This window comes from Manis pentadactyla, chromosome 2, assembly GCF_030020395.1.
Source record: "Manis pentadactyla isolate mManPen7 chromosome 2, mManPen7.hap1, whole genome shotgun sequence".
NCBI classification, from domain to species: Eukaryota; Metazoa; Chordata; class Mammalia; order Pholidota; family Manidae; genus Manis; species Manis pentadactyla.
The window spans coordinates 23,349,053-23,369,176 of NC_080020.1; the positions used below are offsets into that span (position 1 = coordinate 23,349,053).

The 20,124-nt window shown below is 41.3% G+C and overlaps 1 protein-coding gene across 1 annotated transcript in view; it reads left to right on the plus strand.

Moving 5' to 3' along the window:
* Positions 1–20,124, plus strand: part of PDE6A (phosphodiesterase 6A) — a 70,021-nt gene that overhangs the window by 8,877 nt on the left and 41,020 nt on the right. Inside the window, exons 4-5 of the mRNA XM_036881553.2 lie at positions 131–271; positions 14,203–14,277. Of these exons, the coding sequence (XP_036737448.2) occupies positions 131–271; positions 14,203–14,277 (216 nt within the window). The remainder of the gene's footprint in view (positions 1–130; positions 272–14,202; positions 14,278–20,124) is intronic.

The following is a 20,124-nucleotide window of genomic DNA, read 5'->3' on the forward strand; positions in this document are numbered from 1 at the left end:
ACTTCCCCTCTCTGAACCTCAGTTTCTCCATCTTCAAAATGGGGATAATTATCCTTTCTGTGTTTCTGGGTTATTGTGAGGTGCTGTTTTGTGTCTCAAAAATTTTGACTACGTTTTTGTGTTTGTCCAGATACTGCTGTGGTCTGGGAGCAAAGTCTTTGAAGAGCTTACAGACATTGAGAGGCAGTTCCACAAAGCCCTGTACACAGTCCGAGCCTTCCTCAACTGTGACAGATACTCTGTGGGGCTCTTAGACATGACCAAGCAGAAGGTGAGAAGATTTCAGTGGCAGACATCTGCAAGGGCAGGTTAAATATGCACTGAGTGAAGCCCAGGCTGGTGTGTACTCCCCCACCCCCCAGCCCCCTGAATCCCCGCCACCAGGTTGGTTGCACAGCAGGGAAGATGGGAGGATGTGGGTGGTTGTGAAGTTTTTCACAGGTCTTTTATCCTGAGGAGAGGTGTGCCAACCTTAAAGGGAAAATGCCAATGAGTAAGAACAACCTGTATCTTCCCTAGTCAGTTCGGAAAGAAAGTACAGGTGAGAAGACTTGTTGAGGTGGTGAAGGTTAGTGATGAAGATGTCTCTATGGAGTGTGAAAATCCAGACAGAAGAAAGCTGCCCACTTCAGGAATTCTCATGAAATGTATTCACACATGGGTGTAAACCTTTCCCCCGGCTTGTGGAGCTGCGGCTCACCGGGGCAACTGTAGTGGAGGCCGGTGCTCAGATGTGGCCCCTCACCCTCAGAAGGCTCAGAGGCCAGGTTCGCCCTGGGACATCGGCTCGGGAGGCAGAGGCTGAGACTACCCCCTGGAAATGTTTTCAGTTAGATTTTCCCAGACCAACTCTCCCATTGCTCCTTCTCTGCCCCTGCCTCCCAGAGCTGATCATTTCCTGCTTTGGGGCAGTGTTCCAGAGTCATGAGAGTTGTGATTTCCTATCCCAAAGACCCAACATACAGGATCCCTGTCAGTCTCACTCTGTGCACCTTGAGCTGGGGTGTGGTGTGCAGAACGGTGGAGCCCTCCAAGTATGTGGTTGAGTGAATGAATGAATCACAGAGTCTGGGGTTGGAAAAGACTTAGACCTGGTGGGAGGCTCCCACATGTGACAGGGAATCAGAATCTTCTGAGGAATTTTCTTTTTAATTGCTAGGCTACATTTCCCAATATTGGGCCTTTTTTGTTCAATGTTTTATGAATCTTTCCATGTCAGTACATGTGGACTCCTTTTCAATAAGCCTTTATATCAAAATATAACATATGAGCCAGAAAGAGCACTATTTATAGATGAACAGTTTCATGAATTATCTCAGAGTAAACATCCCCATGTAACCACCACCAGGCTAAGAAATAGAAGATTACCACCCCCTCAGAAGCCCCTTCTTAGCCCTTTCCAGTAACCCTGCCCCCTCCTCCCTGAAGGCTGCCACTACTGGACCTTTCATGCCATGTTAGTGCTGCCTGGTTTTGAAATTCACATAAGTGGAATCATACAAATACATACTGTTTTGTGTCTGGCTTCTTTGGCTCAACATTTTGGTTCTAAGATCCATCTTTATTGCTCCACATTCATTTTCATTCTTGTGAATGTTCCACTGTATGAATAACTCACAGAGTATTTATTAATTCTACTGTTGATAGCATTTGAGTTTTCAGATCTGGGTTATTGTGAATACTGCTGTTATGAACACTCTAGTATATATATATATCTTTTGATACATCATTGTACCGATTTCTATTAGGTATTTACTTAAGAATAGAAGTTCTGCAATATAAGAATCATAGGTATTCCAGAAGAAGTAGAGAGAGAAGAGGGGATAGAAAATGTCTTTGAAGAAATAATTGCTGAAAATTTCCCCAAACTAGGGGAAGAAATGGCCTCTCAGACCACAGAGGTACACAGAACTCCCATGACAAGGGATCCAAGGAGGGCAACACCAAGACACATAATAATTAAAATGGCAAAGATCAAAGACAAGGACAAAGTATTACAGGCAGCCAGAGAGAAAAAAAAGGTTACCTACAAAGGAAAACCCATCAGGCTATCATCAGACTTCTCAACAGAAACCCTACAGGCCAGAAGAGAATGGCATGATATACTTAATGCAATGAAACAGAAGGGCCTCGAACCAAGACTACTGTATCCAGCACGAATATCATTTAAATATGAAGGAGGGATTAAACAATTCCCAGACAAGCAAAAGTTGAGGGAATTTGCCTCCCACAAACCACCTCTACAGGGCATCCTACAGGGACTGCTCTAGATGGGAGCACTCCTAAAAACAGCACAGAACAAAAAACCCAACATATGAAGAAGGGAGGAGGAGGAATAAGAAGGGAGAGAAATAAAGAATCATCAGATCGTGTTTATAATAGCTCAACAAGCGAGTTAAGTAAGATAGTAAAGAAGCTAACCCTGAACCTTTGGTAACCACAAACTTAAAGCCTGCAATGGCAATAAATTCATACCTTTCAATAATCACCCTAAATGTAAATGGACTGAATGCACCAATCAAAAGACACAGAGTAATAGAATGGATCAAAAAGCAAGATCCATCCATATGCTGCTTACAAGAGACTCACCTCAAACCCAAAGATGCGCACAGACTTAAAGTCAAGGGATGGAAAAAGATATTTCAAGCAAACAACAGAGAGAAGAAAGCAGGTGTTGCAATTCTGGTATCAGACAAAACAGACTTCAAAATAAAGAAAGTAACAAAAGACAAAGAAGGACATTACATAATGATAAAGGGCTCAGTCCATCAAGAGGATATAACCATTATAAATATATATGCACCCAATACAGGAGCACCAACATACCTGAAACAAATATTAATAGAACTAAAGGAGGAAATAGAATGCAATGCATTCATTCTAGGAGACTTCAACACACCACTCACTCCAAAGGACAGATCCACCAGACAGAAAATAAGTAAGGACACAGAGGCACTGAACAACACATTAGAACAGATGGACCTAATAGACATCTACAGAACTCTACATCCAAAAGCAACAGGATACACATTCTTCTCAAGTTCACATGGAACATTCTCCAGAATAGACAACATACTAGGACACAAAAAGAGCCTCAGTAAATTCCAAAAGATTGAAACCCTACCAACCAACTTTTCAGACCACAAAGGCATTAAACTAGAAATAAACTGTTCAAAGAAAGCAAAAAGGCTCACAAACACATGGAGGCTAAACAACACGCTCCTAAATAATCAATGGATCAATGACCAAATCAAAATGGAGATCCAGCAATATATGGAAACAAATGACAACAACAACACTAAGCCCCAACTTCTGTGGGACACAGCAAAAGCAGTCTTAAGAGGAAAGTATATAGCAATCCAAGCATATTTAAAAAAGGAAGAGCAATCGCAAATGAACGGTCTAATGTCACAACTATCGAAATTGGAAAAAGAAGAACAAATGAGGCCTAAGGTCAGCAGAAGGAGGGACATAATAAAGATCAGAGAAGAAATAAATAAAATTGAGAAGAATAAAACAATAGCAAAAATCAATGAAACCAAGAGCTGGTTCTTCGAGAAAATAAACAAAATAGATAAGCCTCTAGCCAGACTTATTAAGAGGAAAAGAGAGTCAACACAAATCAACAGTATCAGAAATGAGAAAGGAAAAATCACGACGGACCCCGCAGAAATACAAAGAATTATTAGAGAATACTATGAAAACCTATATGCTAACAAGCTGGGAAACATAGGAGAAATGGACAACTTCCTAGAAAAATACAACCTTCCAAGACTGACCCAAAAAGAAACAGAAAATCTAAACAGACCAATTACCAGCAACGAAATTGAAGCGGTAATCAAAAAACTACCAAAGAACAAAACCCCCGGGCCAGATGGATTTACCTCGGAATTTTATCAGACATACAGAGAAGACATAATACCCATTCTCCTTAAAGTTTTCCAAGAAATAGAAGAGGAGGGGATACTCCCAAACTCATTCTATGAAGCTAACATCACCCTAATACCAAAACCAGGCAAAGACCCCACCAAAAAAGAAAACTACAGACCAATATCCCTGATGAACGTAGACGCAAAAATACTCAACAAAATTTTAGCAAACCGAATTCAAAAATACATCAAAACCATCGTACACCATGACCAAGTGGGATTCATCCCAGGGATGCAAGGATGGCACAACATTCGAAAGTCCATCAATATCATCCACCACATCAACAAAAAGAAAGACAAAAACCACATGATCATCTCCATAGATGCTGAAAAAGCATTTGACAAAGTTCAGCATCCATTCATGATAAAAACTCTCAGCAAAATGGGAATAGAGGGCAAGTACCTCAACATAATAAAGGCCATCTATGAAAAACCCACAGCCAACATTATATTGAATAGCGAGAAGCTGAAAGCATTTCCGCTGAGATCGGGAACTAGACAGGGATGCCCACTCTCCCCACTGTTATTTAACATAGTACTGGAGGTCCTAGCCACGGCAATCAGACAAAACAAAAAAATACAAGGAATCCAGATTGGCAAAGAAGAAGTCAAACTGTCACTATTTGCAGATGACATGATACTGTACATAAAAAACCCTAAAGACTCCACCCCAGAACTACTAGAACTGATATCGGAACACAGCAAAGTTGCAGGATACAAAATCAACACACAGAAATCTGTGGGTTTCCTACACACTAACAATGAACCAATAGAAAGAGAAATCAGGAAAACAACTCCATTCACAATTGCATCAAAAAAAATAAAATACCTAGGAATAAACCTAACCAAAGAAGTGAAAGACTTATATTCTGAAAACTACAAGTCACTCTTAAAAGAAATTAAAGGGGACACTAACAGATGGAAACGCATCCCATGCTCATGGCTAGGAAGAATTAATATCGTCAAAATGGCCATCCTGCCCAAGGCAATATACAGATTTGATGCAATCCCTATGAAACTACCAGCAACGTTCTTCAATGAACTGGAACAAATTCAAAAATTCATATGGAACCACCAAAGACCCCGAATAGCCAAAGCAATCCTGAGAAAGAAGAATAAAGTAGGGGGGATCTCACTCCCCAAATTCAAGCTCTATTATAAAGCCATAGTTATCAAGACAATTTGGTACTGGCACAAGAACAGAGCCACAGACCAATGGAACAGACTAGACAATCCAGACATTAACCCAGACATATATGGCCAATTAATATTTGATAAAGGAGCCATGGACATACAATGGCGAAATGACAGTCTCTTCAACAGATGGTGCTGGCAAAACTGGACAGCTACATGTAGGAGAATGAAACTGGACCATTGTCTAACCCCATATACAAAAGTAAACTCAAAATGGATCAAAGACCTGAATGTAAGTCATGAAACCATTAAACTCTTGGAAGAAAACATAGGCACGAACCTCTTAGACATAAACATGAGTGACCTCTTCTTGAACATATCTCCCCGGGCAAGGAAAACAACAGCAAAAATGAACAAATGGGACTATATTAAGCTGAAAAGCTTCTGTACAGCAAAAGACACCATCAATAGAACAAAAAGGAACCCTACAGTATGGGAGAATATCTTCGAAAATGACACATCCGATAAAGGCTTGATGTCCAGAATATATAAAGAGCTCACACGCCTCAACAAACAAAAAACAAATAACCCAATTAAAAAATGGGCAAAGGAACTGAACAGACGGTTCTCCAAAAAAGAAATACAGATGGCCAACAGACACATGAAAAGATGCTCCACATCGCTAATTATCAGAGAAATGCAAATTAAAACTACAATGAGGTATCACCTCACACCAGTAAGGATGGCTGCCATCCAAAAGACAAACAACAACAAATGTTGGCGAGGCTATGGAGAAAGGGGAACCCTCCTACACTGCTGGTGGGAATGTAAACTTGTTCAACCATTGTGGAAAGCAGTATGGAGGTACATCAAAATGCTCAAAACAGACATACCATTTGACCCAGGAATTGCACTCCTAGGAATTTACCCTAAGAATGCAGCAATCAAGTATGAGAAAGACCAGTGTACCCCTATGTTTATCGCAGCACTATTTACAATAGCCAAGAATTGGAAGCAACCTAAATGTCCATCGATAGATGAATGGATAAAGAAGATGTGGTACATATACACAATGGAATACTACTCAGCCATAAGAAAAGGGCAAATCCAACCATTTGCAGCAACATGGATGGAGCTGGAGGGTATTATGCTCAGTGAAACAAGCCAAGCGGAGAAAGAGAAATACCAAATGATTTCACTCATCTGTGGAATATAAGAACAAAGGAAAAACTGAAGGAACAAAACAGCAACAGAATCACAGAACTCAAGAATGGACTAACAGGTACCAAAGGGAAAGGGACTGGGGAGGATGGGTGGATAGGGAGGGATAAGGGGGGGCAGAAAAAGAGGGGTATTAAGATTAGCATCCATAGCGGGGTGGGAGAAACGGGAGGGCTGTACAACACAGAGAAGACAAGTAGTGATTCTACAACAGTTTGCTATGCTGATGGACAGAGACTGTAAAGGAGTATATAGGGGGGACCTGGTATAGGGGAGAGCCTAGTAAACAAAGTATTCGTCATGTAAGTGTAGATTAATGATTAAAAAAAAAAAAAAAAAGCAGTTCCTATGTGGTGACCTCTAATGAGTTCTACACAATGATATAAAGGGCATATAAAAGTGTAGGCAAAGGGTCTGTTTGTGTTTATACAGAGGATCAAAGCCTAATTTGGCTACCCCAAAAATGAACTAAGATACGATATGAAAAAGAACTTCCAACATCAGCACTCTCGGGAAGACTCATGACAGAAGATGATCAGCAAAAAAAAAAAAAAAAAAACTCCAACAAAGATCCACGCACTGTCACAGGTGTAGATGCACTCATCCCACCAGTTCCTGGACTTGCCATGGGAATGATGAAGGAGATATCTAAGCTGGCCTGTGCATACAGTAAAACAAAAATTGGACTGGATCTATACTGTTGGAACTCAACCAAGAATTAGGAGAAGTGCAAATTGTAGTACTCCAAAATCTTACAACCACAGACTATTTATCGTTAAAAGAACATATGGAATATGAACAGTCCCCAGGAATGGGTTGTTCTAGTTTATCTGAATTCTCTCAGACTGTTTAAGTTCAGTCTGACAATATCCACCATATCATAGATAAGTTTTCACAAATGCCTAAGGTGCCTAACTGGTTTTCTTGGTTTCACTGGAGATGGCTGGTAATTACAGGTATGCTTTGGTTAGGTAACTATATTCCTATTATGTTAATGTGTGTGCACAATTTAATTAGTAGTTTAAAACCTATCCATGCTGAAGTTACTCTACAAGAAGATATGTCAAAGAAATAATCAATCTTCCCATGTTTTCTTCTGCCTGCTACTGCTATAGCTTTTCTTCTTCCTACCTAATCACAACCTTTAAATAGAACTCGTGCCACATGTCGAATTTACCGAGTATCATAATTCTTCCAAGTGGTAAAGACACCTCAAGACAAATGCTGGGCATAGAAGCCACAGGGCATAAATATGCAAAGAAGTAAAAAGCTAACCTTTTCAAACAATAAGGCTTCGCTCTCACTTACCAACTTAACATTTCCCTGTATGGCCCCGGAAGATGACTGGTTAGCCAGAGACGGGTAAGATTCCTCAAGGGAGGAACAACCTAAGACAGGCACAGTCACAGGGGGGCCATCAGGTGAGAAATTGGGGATCAACAGAGGTGAGGCTTAGAACCTCCCCCCTCATGTTCTGAGAGAAATCTTCTGCATACATGGATGTTTATTGCCCTCGACTAGCTCGGATTAACACATAGTCTACAGGCACACACCTGATCATCTACATTTGCTCTCTTACAACACTAAACTCTGTTTTCTACCTTTATCTCATATCTACCTACTTCAGCATTTTATTAAAAATAATAATAATAGAGAAATGTGGGATCCACATATAAATCAAGTTTAAAAATCAAATGAATATTCATATTTGAACTGTGTATAGTTCATAATGCATGAACAAAACCGAAAGTTTCTGTGATGACTGCCCTTGCACTGTTCACCATGTAACTTATTCACTATGTAAGAATTTGTGCTCCATGTAAGAATTTGTTCGTTATGCATCAGAAGATTGGAGACTGATGAAAATTAGGCTTGGGGTGGATTAATGATTGTGCATTGAGTATTGACCCCGCTATACAGAAATTTATTGTGGTTAACAACTATTTGATCAATAAATATGAGAGATGCCCTCACAAAATATATATATACATATATATATATATAAACACACTTCCAATTGTAAAATAAATAAGTAACCGGGATGTAATGTATAGCATAAGGAATATAGTCAAAATATTGTAACAACCTGGTATGGTGATAGCTGGTACTTAGAATTATCATGTATATAAATGTTGAATCACTGTGTTGTACACCTGAAACTAATGTAATGCAATACTGTTGTCAACTACCCTTCAATAAAAAAAAAAAAAAAAAAAAAAAGAATAGAAGTTCTGGGGAATAGTTTCAATAGGCATTGCCCATCTGACTTTAAAAATGATGATACCATTTTACACTCCCAGCAAAAATGCATGAGGGTTTCCTCACAGTCCTTGGTATCGCCGGTCTTACTAATCTCAGCCATCCTGGCCGGCACGTAGCATTAGGTCTTTGCGTATTAACATGCATTCCCCTGATGACTGAGAGGCTTGAATACTTTTCACCTGTTTATTGACAATTTGGATACCTCCTTTTGTTAAGTGCCTAATTGAGTCTTCTCCCCATTATTTTAATTCTATCATCTTTTTTATCTTACTAATTTCCAGTTCTTTACAAATTCTGGATATTGGTTCTTTGCTGAATACACACATCCCAAATATCTTCCCCCACACTGCTTTCATTCTTTTAATGGTGTGTGTTGATGAATGTTCTGAATTATAATGGAGTCTAATTTATCCAAAAAACCATTATTTCCCCACTGTTCTATTGAAAAGACCATCTGTCCCTATCATACTTAGTCTGCTTCTGGCCCATCAAGTCCTTGCTGCCTTGCTAGCTCTGTGAGTCCTTCAAATAAATATTTATGCACATACACATACACACACACACACACACTCCAGATTTTAAAATTATTTTCAGTCAAAGTATTGGTCTGGAACAAACTGGCCACTGTTAATGGAAGTAGAAATCCTCTAAAGAACAAAGAACTTTAGAGCTCATACTTATGGATAGAGAAAAATTAATTGATCCTTTCCCCTGTTGCTGGACATTTAATTATAATACAATTAGACAATGATGCACTAAACAACTTTGGACTTAAATCCCTGCACATATGGCAGAGAATGAAGTGGAATTGCTAAGACAAAATTTTTATTTCCCTCTAAAGTCTGCTATTTTACACTCTCACCCACACTGCATGGGAGTTCCATTTCTCCAGCTCCTGACAATTCTGGATATCATAAATATTTTTAGTTTTCCTGTCTTTTTTCTGCCAATTCTGGATATCTGAATTTTTTAGTTTTCCTGTCTTACTGTTTTCTCTTCTATTGTTTTTTCACTGATTTCAGTGAGGGTGAATATATTTTATGTTTGTTTGTGATTTAATTTCTCTTCTTCCATGTATTGCCCAGACTTATCTTTTTTTCCCCCTTTAAATGGAATTGTCTATTTCTTATAAAAACATAGGAATGTTTTATATGTGATAATGGTTATATATCTGTCACATAGGCTGCAACCATATTTTCCTTTTGTATGGGTTATATTTTAACTTTGTTTATAGTATATTTCATCATATAGAAGATTTAAATTTTCTTTTATGGCTTCTGAGTTTTGGATTTTGTTTGAGAAAAACTTCCCTAACTTCAATATTATAAAGATAATCTGAGATAATTTGATGTGTTTGGATTAATATACTTTATTCTTTCATTTATCTTGAAATGATGAATGTGCATGGTGTGAGGTACAGGTTAATTTTGTCCCTTACTCGTATTTCTCCATTTGAGGAATAGTCTATCCTTTCTCTACTATTTTGAAATGCTACCATTTTGTTATGCCATTTTATCATATACCAGATTTCGATATACTCATGGGTCTATTATTTTGATTTTTGCATTTAAAGTAGCTCCCTAAGTGATTCTAAGTGCAGCTAGGTCATTTACTGACCTTAGGGAACCTCTGATTCTAGTGCAAGCCATCCATTTGATTTTTGCATACTCTTGAAACAAATGTTTCATCAAATATTGCTAAATCCAGCAATAAGCCATTTGATACTCCTTGCAGCAAATGAATGAATTCATACAAATGAATGGTTCTTTTTTAATCAAAAGAATTTCTGAGTAATTGAATTCAAAAGACTCATTTTAAGGTGTCCAGTTTGCACCTTAGGGATCTGACCCAGGCATGGGCTATGCTATGCTGCAGTGTTCTTCCCTGTTTCTTTTGAACTTCCTCTCAAAAGGGAGAGTCACATTTAAGCAAGAATATTCTGACTCAGTCATCCCCAAAAGATAGAACAATCTAGCAATTAGAAGTGGGCAGGGTTGCCTCTAATCACTCTAAGAACCTGCTCCTGCAGGTAGCCAATCTCTTACCTGTGTTATAGTAGGTAGATAACAAGACCTAATCAGGGAGGGGTTGGGGACTTTGGCGGGTGTTTACATTGGACTAGATGCTTATATTTTACACATTGCATGTAGACTGTTCTTGCAGGATGTGGGGAGTGAGGCTATAGATCACATACCTGCAAAAACTGACTGGTTCCAATATGGAGGAGAAGCTGACCCAGACTTCACCTCAAAATACATTATATGCTAATTAACAGTAAAAATCATGCCCCTTGGTGCCTTGACACCAAGTTCTGAGACAGATCACCTGAAGACAAATGAAGGGCATCACCCTATTTCCAGGAAATCCCCTCCCAGTGAGAAAACCTACCTATCCCAATGACTATTCCACCCCCTGCTTAAACTCCAGCTGTCAGACCCCCCAACCCGACCCCGCAGTGCTGCTCGTCAAGGAGCACTCCCTCCTTGAATCTGTACTTTGCCTTAGTAAACAACTGGGCTGCCCACCTCTCCAGCATGCGCACACTCCCTCCTTGAGGGTGTACTTTGCTTTACTGAGCTACTTGCTTGTACCTGCTTGATGTGCTTATGAATTCTTTCTTGATCAGAGTCAAGAACCTTCTCCTGGGTTGAGGACTCACCCAACATAAAGGGCTATCACCCCAGACCAGATTGCCTGACAACATCTGAGCTATTGACATCCTGAAAAGTCATTAAAAACCAATGAATTGTACACTTTAAACAAATTATATGGTGTGTGAATTATATCTCATAAATTGTTTAAAAATAAAAGAGAGAAAGAAAGAGAGGGGTTTGGGAGAGAGAAAGGCAGGCGTACATATGCCCCACTTTCTACCCCATCCCTTGTTAACAACTTCTGCTTCTCCTTGGCCAATCTTCAGGGTCACTCAGTGTTGGACACAGATGGTGTCAGCCCATGTACTTATCCTTCTGGGCTCCTCTAGCATTTGTGTTTCCATGAATATTTTGGTTCTTACCCTATCTATCGTGTTACACTCAAGTACTTGATCATCTCCTCCCCTAGAAGTAAGTTCTTCCAGGCATGAACTAACTATACCTTATTCATCTCTGTGTACCTAGCAGCAAGCATGTTGTGGGGCTCAGGCAGGCCCCCAGTCCACATTTTCACCCAGAATTGAATTTCTTTCTGTTGTCAATAGTCATGAGAAAGAGCCCAACTGGGAAGAAGGTTGAGGACATGGAATCTGAATTTTGTGGGGTCTCCTTTCTGCTTTCCTCTAGATACTAGAACAGACAAAGCATCACAACAAATATGTTCAAACCAGAGAGAAGCCAAGAACAGTGACTATTGGTGCCCTACTCCTAGGAACTCAGATCTAATGGGTCACTGTCCCTAAAGACCAACAGTGAATGAACAGAGAGGACGCTAGAGGGTGGAGGCCTCCTCTGCCAGGCCCAGACTCAGCCGGACACCAGCTGTGCAGCTGTGTGTGCAGGGGGAAACCAGGACTGAAGTAGCAGGAAGAGCCTGTGTGGCGGCTGTAGGGGAGGAAGAAATTTCCTTTACTCTTCGAGGTTCTTCTAGCTGGTGTAAGAATCCAACTGGCAAGAGACAAATGAACAAGAGAAAAAAAGCAAATTTAATTACAAATGTTTGGGGAAGCCACAAACATAGATCCCAAAGACAGGGAAAGTGAGGCATACGTGTCATGCCAGCCAAGGAGAAGGAAGCAGCATCTGGGACTTCAAAGGAAAAGGGAAGCAACTCACAGAATATGAAAGAGTGAATGTCTGGTAAACAAATACATGATGGGCCATATAGAAACAATGGGGCACAGAAAGGAATTTTCACAGACTCAGCCACAGCCCTCCCAGTCTACCATACCTGGAGCAGGCCCTCTAAGTTCTTTATATGCTGTTGAAGTGGGGAGGTCAAAGTTCCTGAGTCTTTTGGGACTTGATTATTTTCAACTCTGAAATAATCTACATCTCACAATGGCACATCTTGGGGCCGCCTGCTTTGGTCCCTATGTGGCCCAGTTGGTTTCTTCTCCTAAGGCTTCTTAACATGTGTAACACTTCTCTCTGCCTGTGTCTTTGCCAGATGTCTTAAAGGTGCCATCCTTTCTTGTTGGATCCAAAATATATATCTATTTGTATCTGACAACATTGTTTTTTCTTTATTTGGGAAACTTTTTTTCCTGATTACAAAAGCAATACATTTATTACAGAAACATTGTTAAATAAATTATAATCTCATTCTAGTCACCTAGAGAAAACCAGTTGTTAATGCTTTTTTGTGAATTGAGAGCATTTTCTACATAGAATTACACTGGGGGTCATGTGATCTATATTTTTTGTTACCTCACATTTTTCACTCACCAGTTTATCACAGTGTTAGCCCAGGGAGAAATCCTGGGGCAAAATACCTCTAAAAACCGAAATCGGTCAAAGGGAGAAATAAAGTTTAAAACCCATTTATTGCTCACAAACTGCAGTCTAGGGCTATTTCTCTCTTTCTGCTCCAGCAGAAGCAAAACTGTTCCTCCCCCTCACCTCTCAGGTACAGATAAGCCCTCAGTTGCCCAGGTAATTACCCACTGATATGGAGATGAACTTCTCTCCACCCCGGGGGAATGATGCAAATGCACTAAAGCCATACTTCTTTCCACCTCTGAATGCCTATTGATATGCAAATGTACTAAAACCAGGTGAAATATTCTGGAAATATTACAATTTTACCCACACACAGACACCTTTTAAATCAACGCACCACATCTGTATCACCACTGTTAAAAGAGGTACATAACTGATTTAATAACTCCCCTCTATTGGACACAGATTATTTCTAAGTTTTCACTACTATAAATGATACTGCAAAAGACATTATTTTAGCTAAGCCTTTGCTCCCATGTTTAGCATGTTCTCATTGTAAGATAAATTCTAGCCGAAATAAGCAGGTGATGAGAGGCAATAAAGGGCCAGGCAGTTTATTTGAGTGCAATTCCTGGGTGAGGTTCACCAGTCTGAAACACAGGCTGGGGAAGTCGTGCCCAGGAGGGGAGGTGGGGAGTTTTTAAGAGAACAGGGAAGGGAGGGGGAAGTGGGCCGTGCTAAGGGTAGGTGGGGAATTTTTATTGGCTCAGGGTCGGGTGATGGACAGCCAGAGGTCTCCTCCTTCCGGATGGAGGGGGTCTGCATCTAGGGTTTGTCGGCACATCATGGGACTGGAATCCAGGAAGAGCTGTTCATTCCTTCCCCATACGGCACAGAGCTACTTGGTGCTGTCTCTGTTCCGCCTGCATTGTCTTTGCTTTCCTCTCTCCAGTGCCTCCAGCCTTACACTCATTAAGGTCAATTTCTTAGCCATGGAGGTCCTATTTTCCCCCTCAGTCCCAACAGCATGGGGAGCACAAAGGTGCTCCAACTCAGCTCCCAATTTTTTTGTTTAATGAATAGACAGGCCCAGTTCATCAATATCTTGAGGCACAGAAATGACTGATAACCTCTAACTCTAACCCAGGCTTAGGTGTTAGCCAGCTTTTTCCATCATCCAGATTTCAGTGATAGTTGACTCGTATGGGGAGGGTCTTCTTTTCTTTGTCTCCTTTTCTTGAACTACTTTCAAAACATGTAATTAATATTCTTATTCTTAGGAATTTTTTGATGTGTGGCCAGTTCTGATGGGAGAGGTTCCAGCCTACTCTGGTCCCAGGACTCCGGATGGAAGGGTACGTCTCTCTCTGGCCTGTTGAATATGATCTAATGTTTAATGAAATGCAAATGTAAGGTACCTGTAGACCTTGCTGGTGTTTCTTTATCACTTAGGTATTTATCTTCTCTGAGTTGGGTTGTCTTCCTTAAAATTTTGATAATTCCCCCACAATTGCCAACCCCTGTTATTTGCAAGATATTTTTAATATCTCTTTGGCCTTTCCCACCAACCTGGGTTGACCAAGGAGGAATCAATAATATTCATTCCACAGATAAGGAAAGAGCCCCAGAGAGGTCAAATAATCTGCTCAAGGACTCACCCAGCAGGAGTTAGGAGCTATGGACAATTAGAGATGTGAAAACCTTAATAGCCCATCAAGCATGTGTAAATTGGTAGCCAGAAGATCAGTTCCAGCCAATAGTTAAACTTGTTTGGCTTCATACCTTAAATTTTTTTTATTTTCTAAAATTTTGAATTGGTAGTGTAACACTTAAAAATCAAGTTATTTCCCATAAATATCTAGATTCTCAGTTGCCTTTGAAAAGGTGGAAGAACAGTCAAAACCGGATCACAAACTCACAAAGTAAATTTGATCAGAGCTGAGCAACAGCAGCCTGCTGGGGATCTGGCCTGAGCTGTCTAGTTTGCCACAGGCCCAGCCACTCCCCTTTGTAGGCACCAGGCCCCCAGCTCTCATTCCTGTTCCTATCTGGCCTCTTTCAGCACTTGGATTTGTGACCTCTGGTCTCATACCATTGCTTCATTTTAAAAGATGAGGCATAAACACATTAGAGAAGCTGACATGATGTATGTGGGATGTGAAGATGGTATAGGCTAAACAGACCAGCACTCAAATGTCTTACAGAACTCAAATGTCCTAGGGTGACTGAACGACTTAGCTGAGGCCACACAGAATAAGAAAGCAGCAGAATTGTGCCCTGAATTTTTAGTCAGTATTCTGCCCATAAGACCTTTTAGCCTGTCTGATATGGTGTATCAATTTCTGACAGGCCTGGTTCCACACAGCCGACTCTAACCTTACCCCAAATAAAGGGCTATGTGGGTGCGTGTGTGTGTTTGTGCAATAGACTTTGTTTAGTGTTAATTCAAATTGTAGGAATTCAAAATTATCACCCTTACCTGTAAGCTTTGTATATGTACCAGAAAAGAGCTCAGCCTTGGAATCTACATCGTTTGCTCTGCTTTATCCAAAATAACCTTTATAACCTGCCGCTGTCCAGTCTCAAACCATTCTTTCAGCCACACAGTTTAATGACTTCATCTGGGAAGACTGAGTCTTCAAGGATTGCACCATGTGCTGCTGACAGAAAGCTACTTGGGGACACTTTTCTCAGTACAGCTTTTTGTGTTGGCATAGTTGACATGTTACCACTGAGTTTTCCCTCCAGTTCATAAAAGAGCTGGACTTACATCGTCTGGATACTTATAAGTTGAAGAACGGGAATAGAAATCACCATAGCTTTTTCAGATACCACCAACTTCAAATAACTTCAGTTTCCCTGGCTGCTTTAATTGTCAGCTCTGAGCTGAGCCCTGAGCTCAGAGGTCATCCCTAACTCCAGGATGGCTCTTCACCTTCAAGTACCCATTCTTTAAGACTGAAGTGAACAGGGCATTTTCTTACTGAGTGCCAGAAGGGCTGCCCATTGTCTGGCCAGTTCAAGGACTTGGGTTTTCACTGAGGTGACTAGCACACTCGTGGTTCACATTTCTCTTTCCCAAGATTCTTCTTCATCTCAGATAGCAAGGGCTCAGTCCTTGCAAGAGTATAAGGCATTATGTTGTGATGGAAGAGGCCAGAAGGCAAAGGACTTTGATTTTGGTTGGCTGAGTTAAAAAACAAAATTCATCCAAGTAAGTTTGAAGATCTAACTGGCTTTATCAAGCGATTCATGAATCAGGTGGCATCCCCTCTAGCAAGTATAGAGATGCTCTGAAAGGCAACAGAAAGGAAGAGATTTTTAAAGACAGGACAAGGAAGCCAAACAGAAAAAGACTATTTAGGGCAAGGTTCCTTTCATCTGGGGACAAGGGTCTAATCAGGTAGATTTCTTGGGAGATGGAGGAAATAGGTGATGTTATCTTATCCATGCTGACCAGCCAATTCCTGACTGACTATGTTTCTGGGGGAGGTTGAAACTGAAGTAAAATCAGGTATTAAGCCCCAGTTCAGTGACCTGGCCTAGTGGAAGTGACAACGTGCTGGACCTGTGTCTTTTTAACAGTTGCTGACCTGTAAGGTAAGCTTGGTCAGATAACCCCTAGGGTCCCTGATTTTCCCATAAATGTGGTGCTGTCACTGAACTCAAGTTCAAAGTTAGCTCCTGGTCTAGGATGCAGCTGGTGAGGAACACACACAGGTCTGGAGCCAAGGCACGGCATGGCAAGATTGGCCAAAAGTAGATCTTTTGGAAAGAGAGTGGGGTTGGAAGGAGAAAGCCTGAGTTCATACCCATTCTATCAGCTAGTTGTATGGCCGTGGGCAACCTCTCTAAGCCTTAACTTCCTCATCTGTAATGCCTGGTAATCAAGCTGACCTCGCAGGGCCATGCGAACTACAGCGAATCACATGCTGACACACAGCAGACACTCCAGTGAGTGTGGCTACTTGGGTTGACCTCACTGTCTACCAGGCTCTTACCTGGCTTCTCTTTATTCTCTTCTCAACAAGTGTGTGAAGGAGGTATCCTCATTATCCCTGCCTGGCAGTTGAAGAGATTGAGGTTCAGAGGGGTCAAATCATTTGCACAGATTCTAACCGAGCGTGCATTTCTTCCTGTTAACTGTCATTACAATGCTTTCTCACACTCGCTTTACCATCACTCTCACATTTTATGTGCTACATTCATATTAGAGATACATCTTTTGCCTGGATTATGACCCATTAGTCTCCCCAAACTTTGGATTCTAAATCTCCCCAGTAGCAGCTACACCTCACTTCATCTCTTTTAAAAATAATATGTTGTATGTTATTTAAAAACTACATAAGTTAATTAGGCTTCATGAGGAAAAAAAAACAAAGTAGCACTCATTTTAAAACTGGTATTTTCCGTGCATGAGGATTGGACTCTGGCTGTATTTGTGATTCTTTCAAAGACGCTTCTGTTACAGCCTTAGCTGCTCAAGTAGAAGGTAACAAAGTGCTTTTTGATGGCTCGATTTTGACTTTCCAAAGGCTGGTGAATTCCTACATGAATATGGCCTTAAAGGCAACTTGGATGACCTACAGTGTGTGGAAAAAGCCCAGTTTTACCTAACGTACACTGGTCTTTTTGTTTCTTTCTGTGAAAGCCAATTGATTCTCCTGTGGGTTAAAAAAAAAAAGTCCATTTCTAACGTTTCTAAAGGAGTTGCATGGTGTGTGTGTGTTTTTTGCGGGGTGCAGGGAGTCTTCCCACACACAACAGAGCAATTCTCAGACATCAGCGAGATGTCTGAGAACTCAGTTCTGATGCTATCTGCCCAGAAACAGCACCAGATGCCCCAGGTTAAGGGCTCCATCCTACCAGACTGACCTCCACTCCCGACACCAGACACTGATCTCAAGCTCCAGGCAGCTCCCTGCGCTTCTGACCAATGGCTGTAGATTGGAGGTTCCCACAACCTCCCCTTAGGCTCGATTAATTTGGGAGAGTGGCTCACAGAACTCAGGAAAACACCTACATGTATCAATTCAATGAAGGATACAAGCTAACAGCCAGACAAAGTGATAATAGATTGGGCAAATTCCCAAATTAAGGAGCTTCTATCCTTGTGGAATTTGGGGCCTGGCTCAGTTCTGTTTTCCCAAGAGCAGAAGCTTTGCCCACAGAGAAGCTGGGTCCAAGAGAGAGGTGTGCTCCTGTCATGGCTTTTTGTGAGGGCTTCATTGCATAGTGGTGATTGACTAATTCATTGGTCATTAGCTGATTCAGCTTCCAACCCTCACCTCCCCCCACCCCCACCCCCTCCAAAGTCTGTTGTTAACATGACAAGACACCCATTTCACCTTTAAGGCTCTGAAGTGTTTTCTGAAACTGTGGATGAAGACCAAATACACCTGGGAAACATATATTGCTCATCTGAATGACCAAATATGTATTTCTTATGACTTATTATATTGTACAAGGCAACTGCTGGATAGGGCAGCCTGTGGGGCCCAGGTTGCTGGCAGCTTGCCTGGGAGTGCAGTGAGCAGCCCAGGCCCAAGCACAGATGGCCCTGAGGCAAAGACCTGAAGAAGGTCAAGGAGGTCATAGAAGTCGGCCTTCTCCTCTTCCCAAGTGGAAACCAGCTCTATCCAGTCCCAGCAATGATGCAGCCACATTTGCTTTCCAAACTGCCTACAGGGTACACCTTCATTTTTTTTTAATGTTGTTAGCACAATTTATTTCTATATATTGAGAAGGTAATACATTGGAAAGCTCACATCATACAGAAGGGTACACCACAGAAATCCAGCCTCTCCTAAGGCAGCCACTCTTGGTCTATCTTTCCAGGAATGTCTGCGGGAATTCAGATATTCCGGATAAATATATGTATTCCACCACCACCAACCTTGACAGTTGTGATGATTCCATTTTGCATTTTACTTTTCCCACTTAACTATATTTTGGCATCATCTTCCCCTACAGGCACATATATAGCTACATCTTTCTGGAGACATGCAAATACCCACTGTATGCAGGCCACCAATTTGTTTTTTCCCAACAGACATCGGACATCACATTGTTTCCAGACTTTTTAAAGCTCTGGCTTCAAAGCCTGGCTAAGACCCCTGAATGGGGCAAATGCTGCTTTTATTCACATTTGGGAGTACTGGTAAGATTGATCACCACATGTGTGGAATTACTGGGTAAAGAATATGTGCGTTTTAACTTATGGGGGATGTGACTCATTACCCAACTACAGTATTAGAATTATAGCTAAGAGGGACTTTAGTGATTATCGATTCCAGGTTTCAAAATTCTCCACTCGTCGTTAGAACCCTAGACTTCCATAGTGGCTGCCTTGGCTAGGGGTTAGTGGGGGAGGGAAGGACAGGAAGGGGAGAGAAAGGGATCAAAGAGAGATACAGGATCTCTCTGTGCCCAACTCTGCTTCCATAAGGCAGCTCTACTTTTGTCTGCTTTGTATGATTAGATTCCATGCTTTGGGGAAAGGGTTCTGCTGCTTAACAGCAACAGCAGGCAAACAGCACGGGTTTGCAGCTGGGGTGACCAAAGCCCCGAGAGCACACACAGTAGAACCGAAGCTGCAGTGTGAGCCTTCACTTTCCATCTGTTTCTCACTCCGTTTCTTTGGGCTGTGGGGTTCCGCTAGTCTCCCCGTGGATGCCTCCTATTTGAGGGAGCGCGTACCTCCCCAGGGCGACTGATCCCATCAGAACCGGTTAGCCAGAGGGCCTCCCTCAACGGTTCGGTCCTGTGGCTGCTGTCAGTGCTGGTTGCTGAGGAGTGGAGTGTCCCCCTCAGGAGCCTGAAGAAAGTCACGATTGGCTATCAACCAGAAGGACTTCCAGGCTGGATCAGGAATTTCTCCCTGTGGAGGTTCCGAGTCAGGAGGCCTGGGTAGGGTCTAGGGATCTCCATGTAAATTTCTAGAGCAGTATTCCTCAAAGTGCTTAAACTAAAGGAAAAGTGTTTTTTTTGTTTTTGTTTTAAAATTTCCAATCCATTTTGGACTGATCCTTTTCAAACTGTGAAGAATTTCAAACTAGAAGAATTGAAATGTACAAAGACATACAAAATATAAGTCCCCCCCCCCCGCTTTTTAAAGTTAATTTCAACAGACCTAACTTCAGTCAAACTGCTATGAAAGTTTCTAAATGCTGACTCCAAGTTCTATTTTTATCTTGTTATGG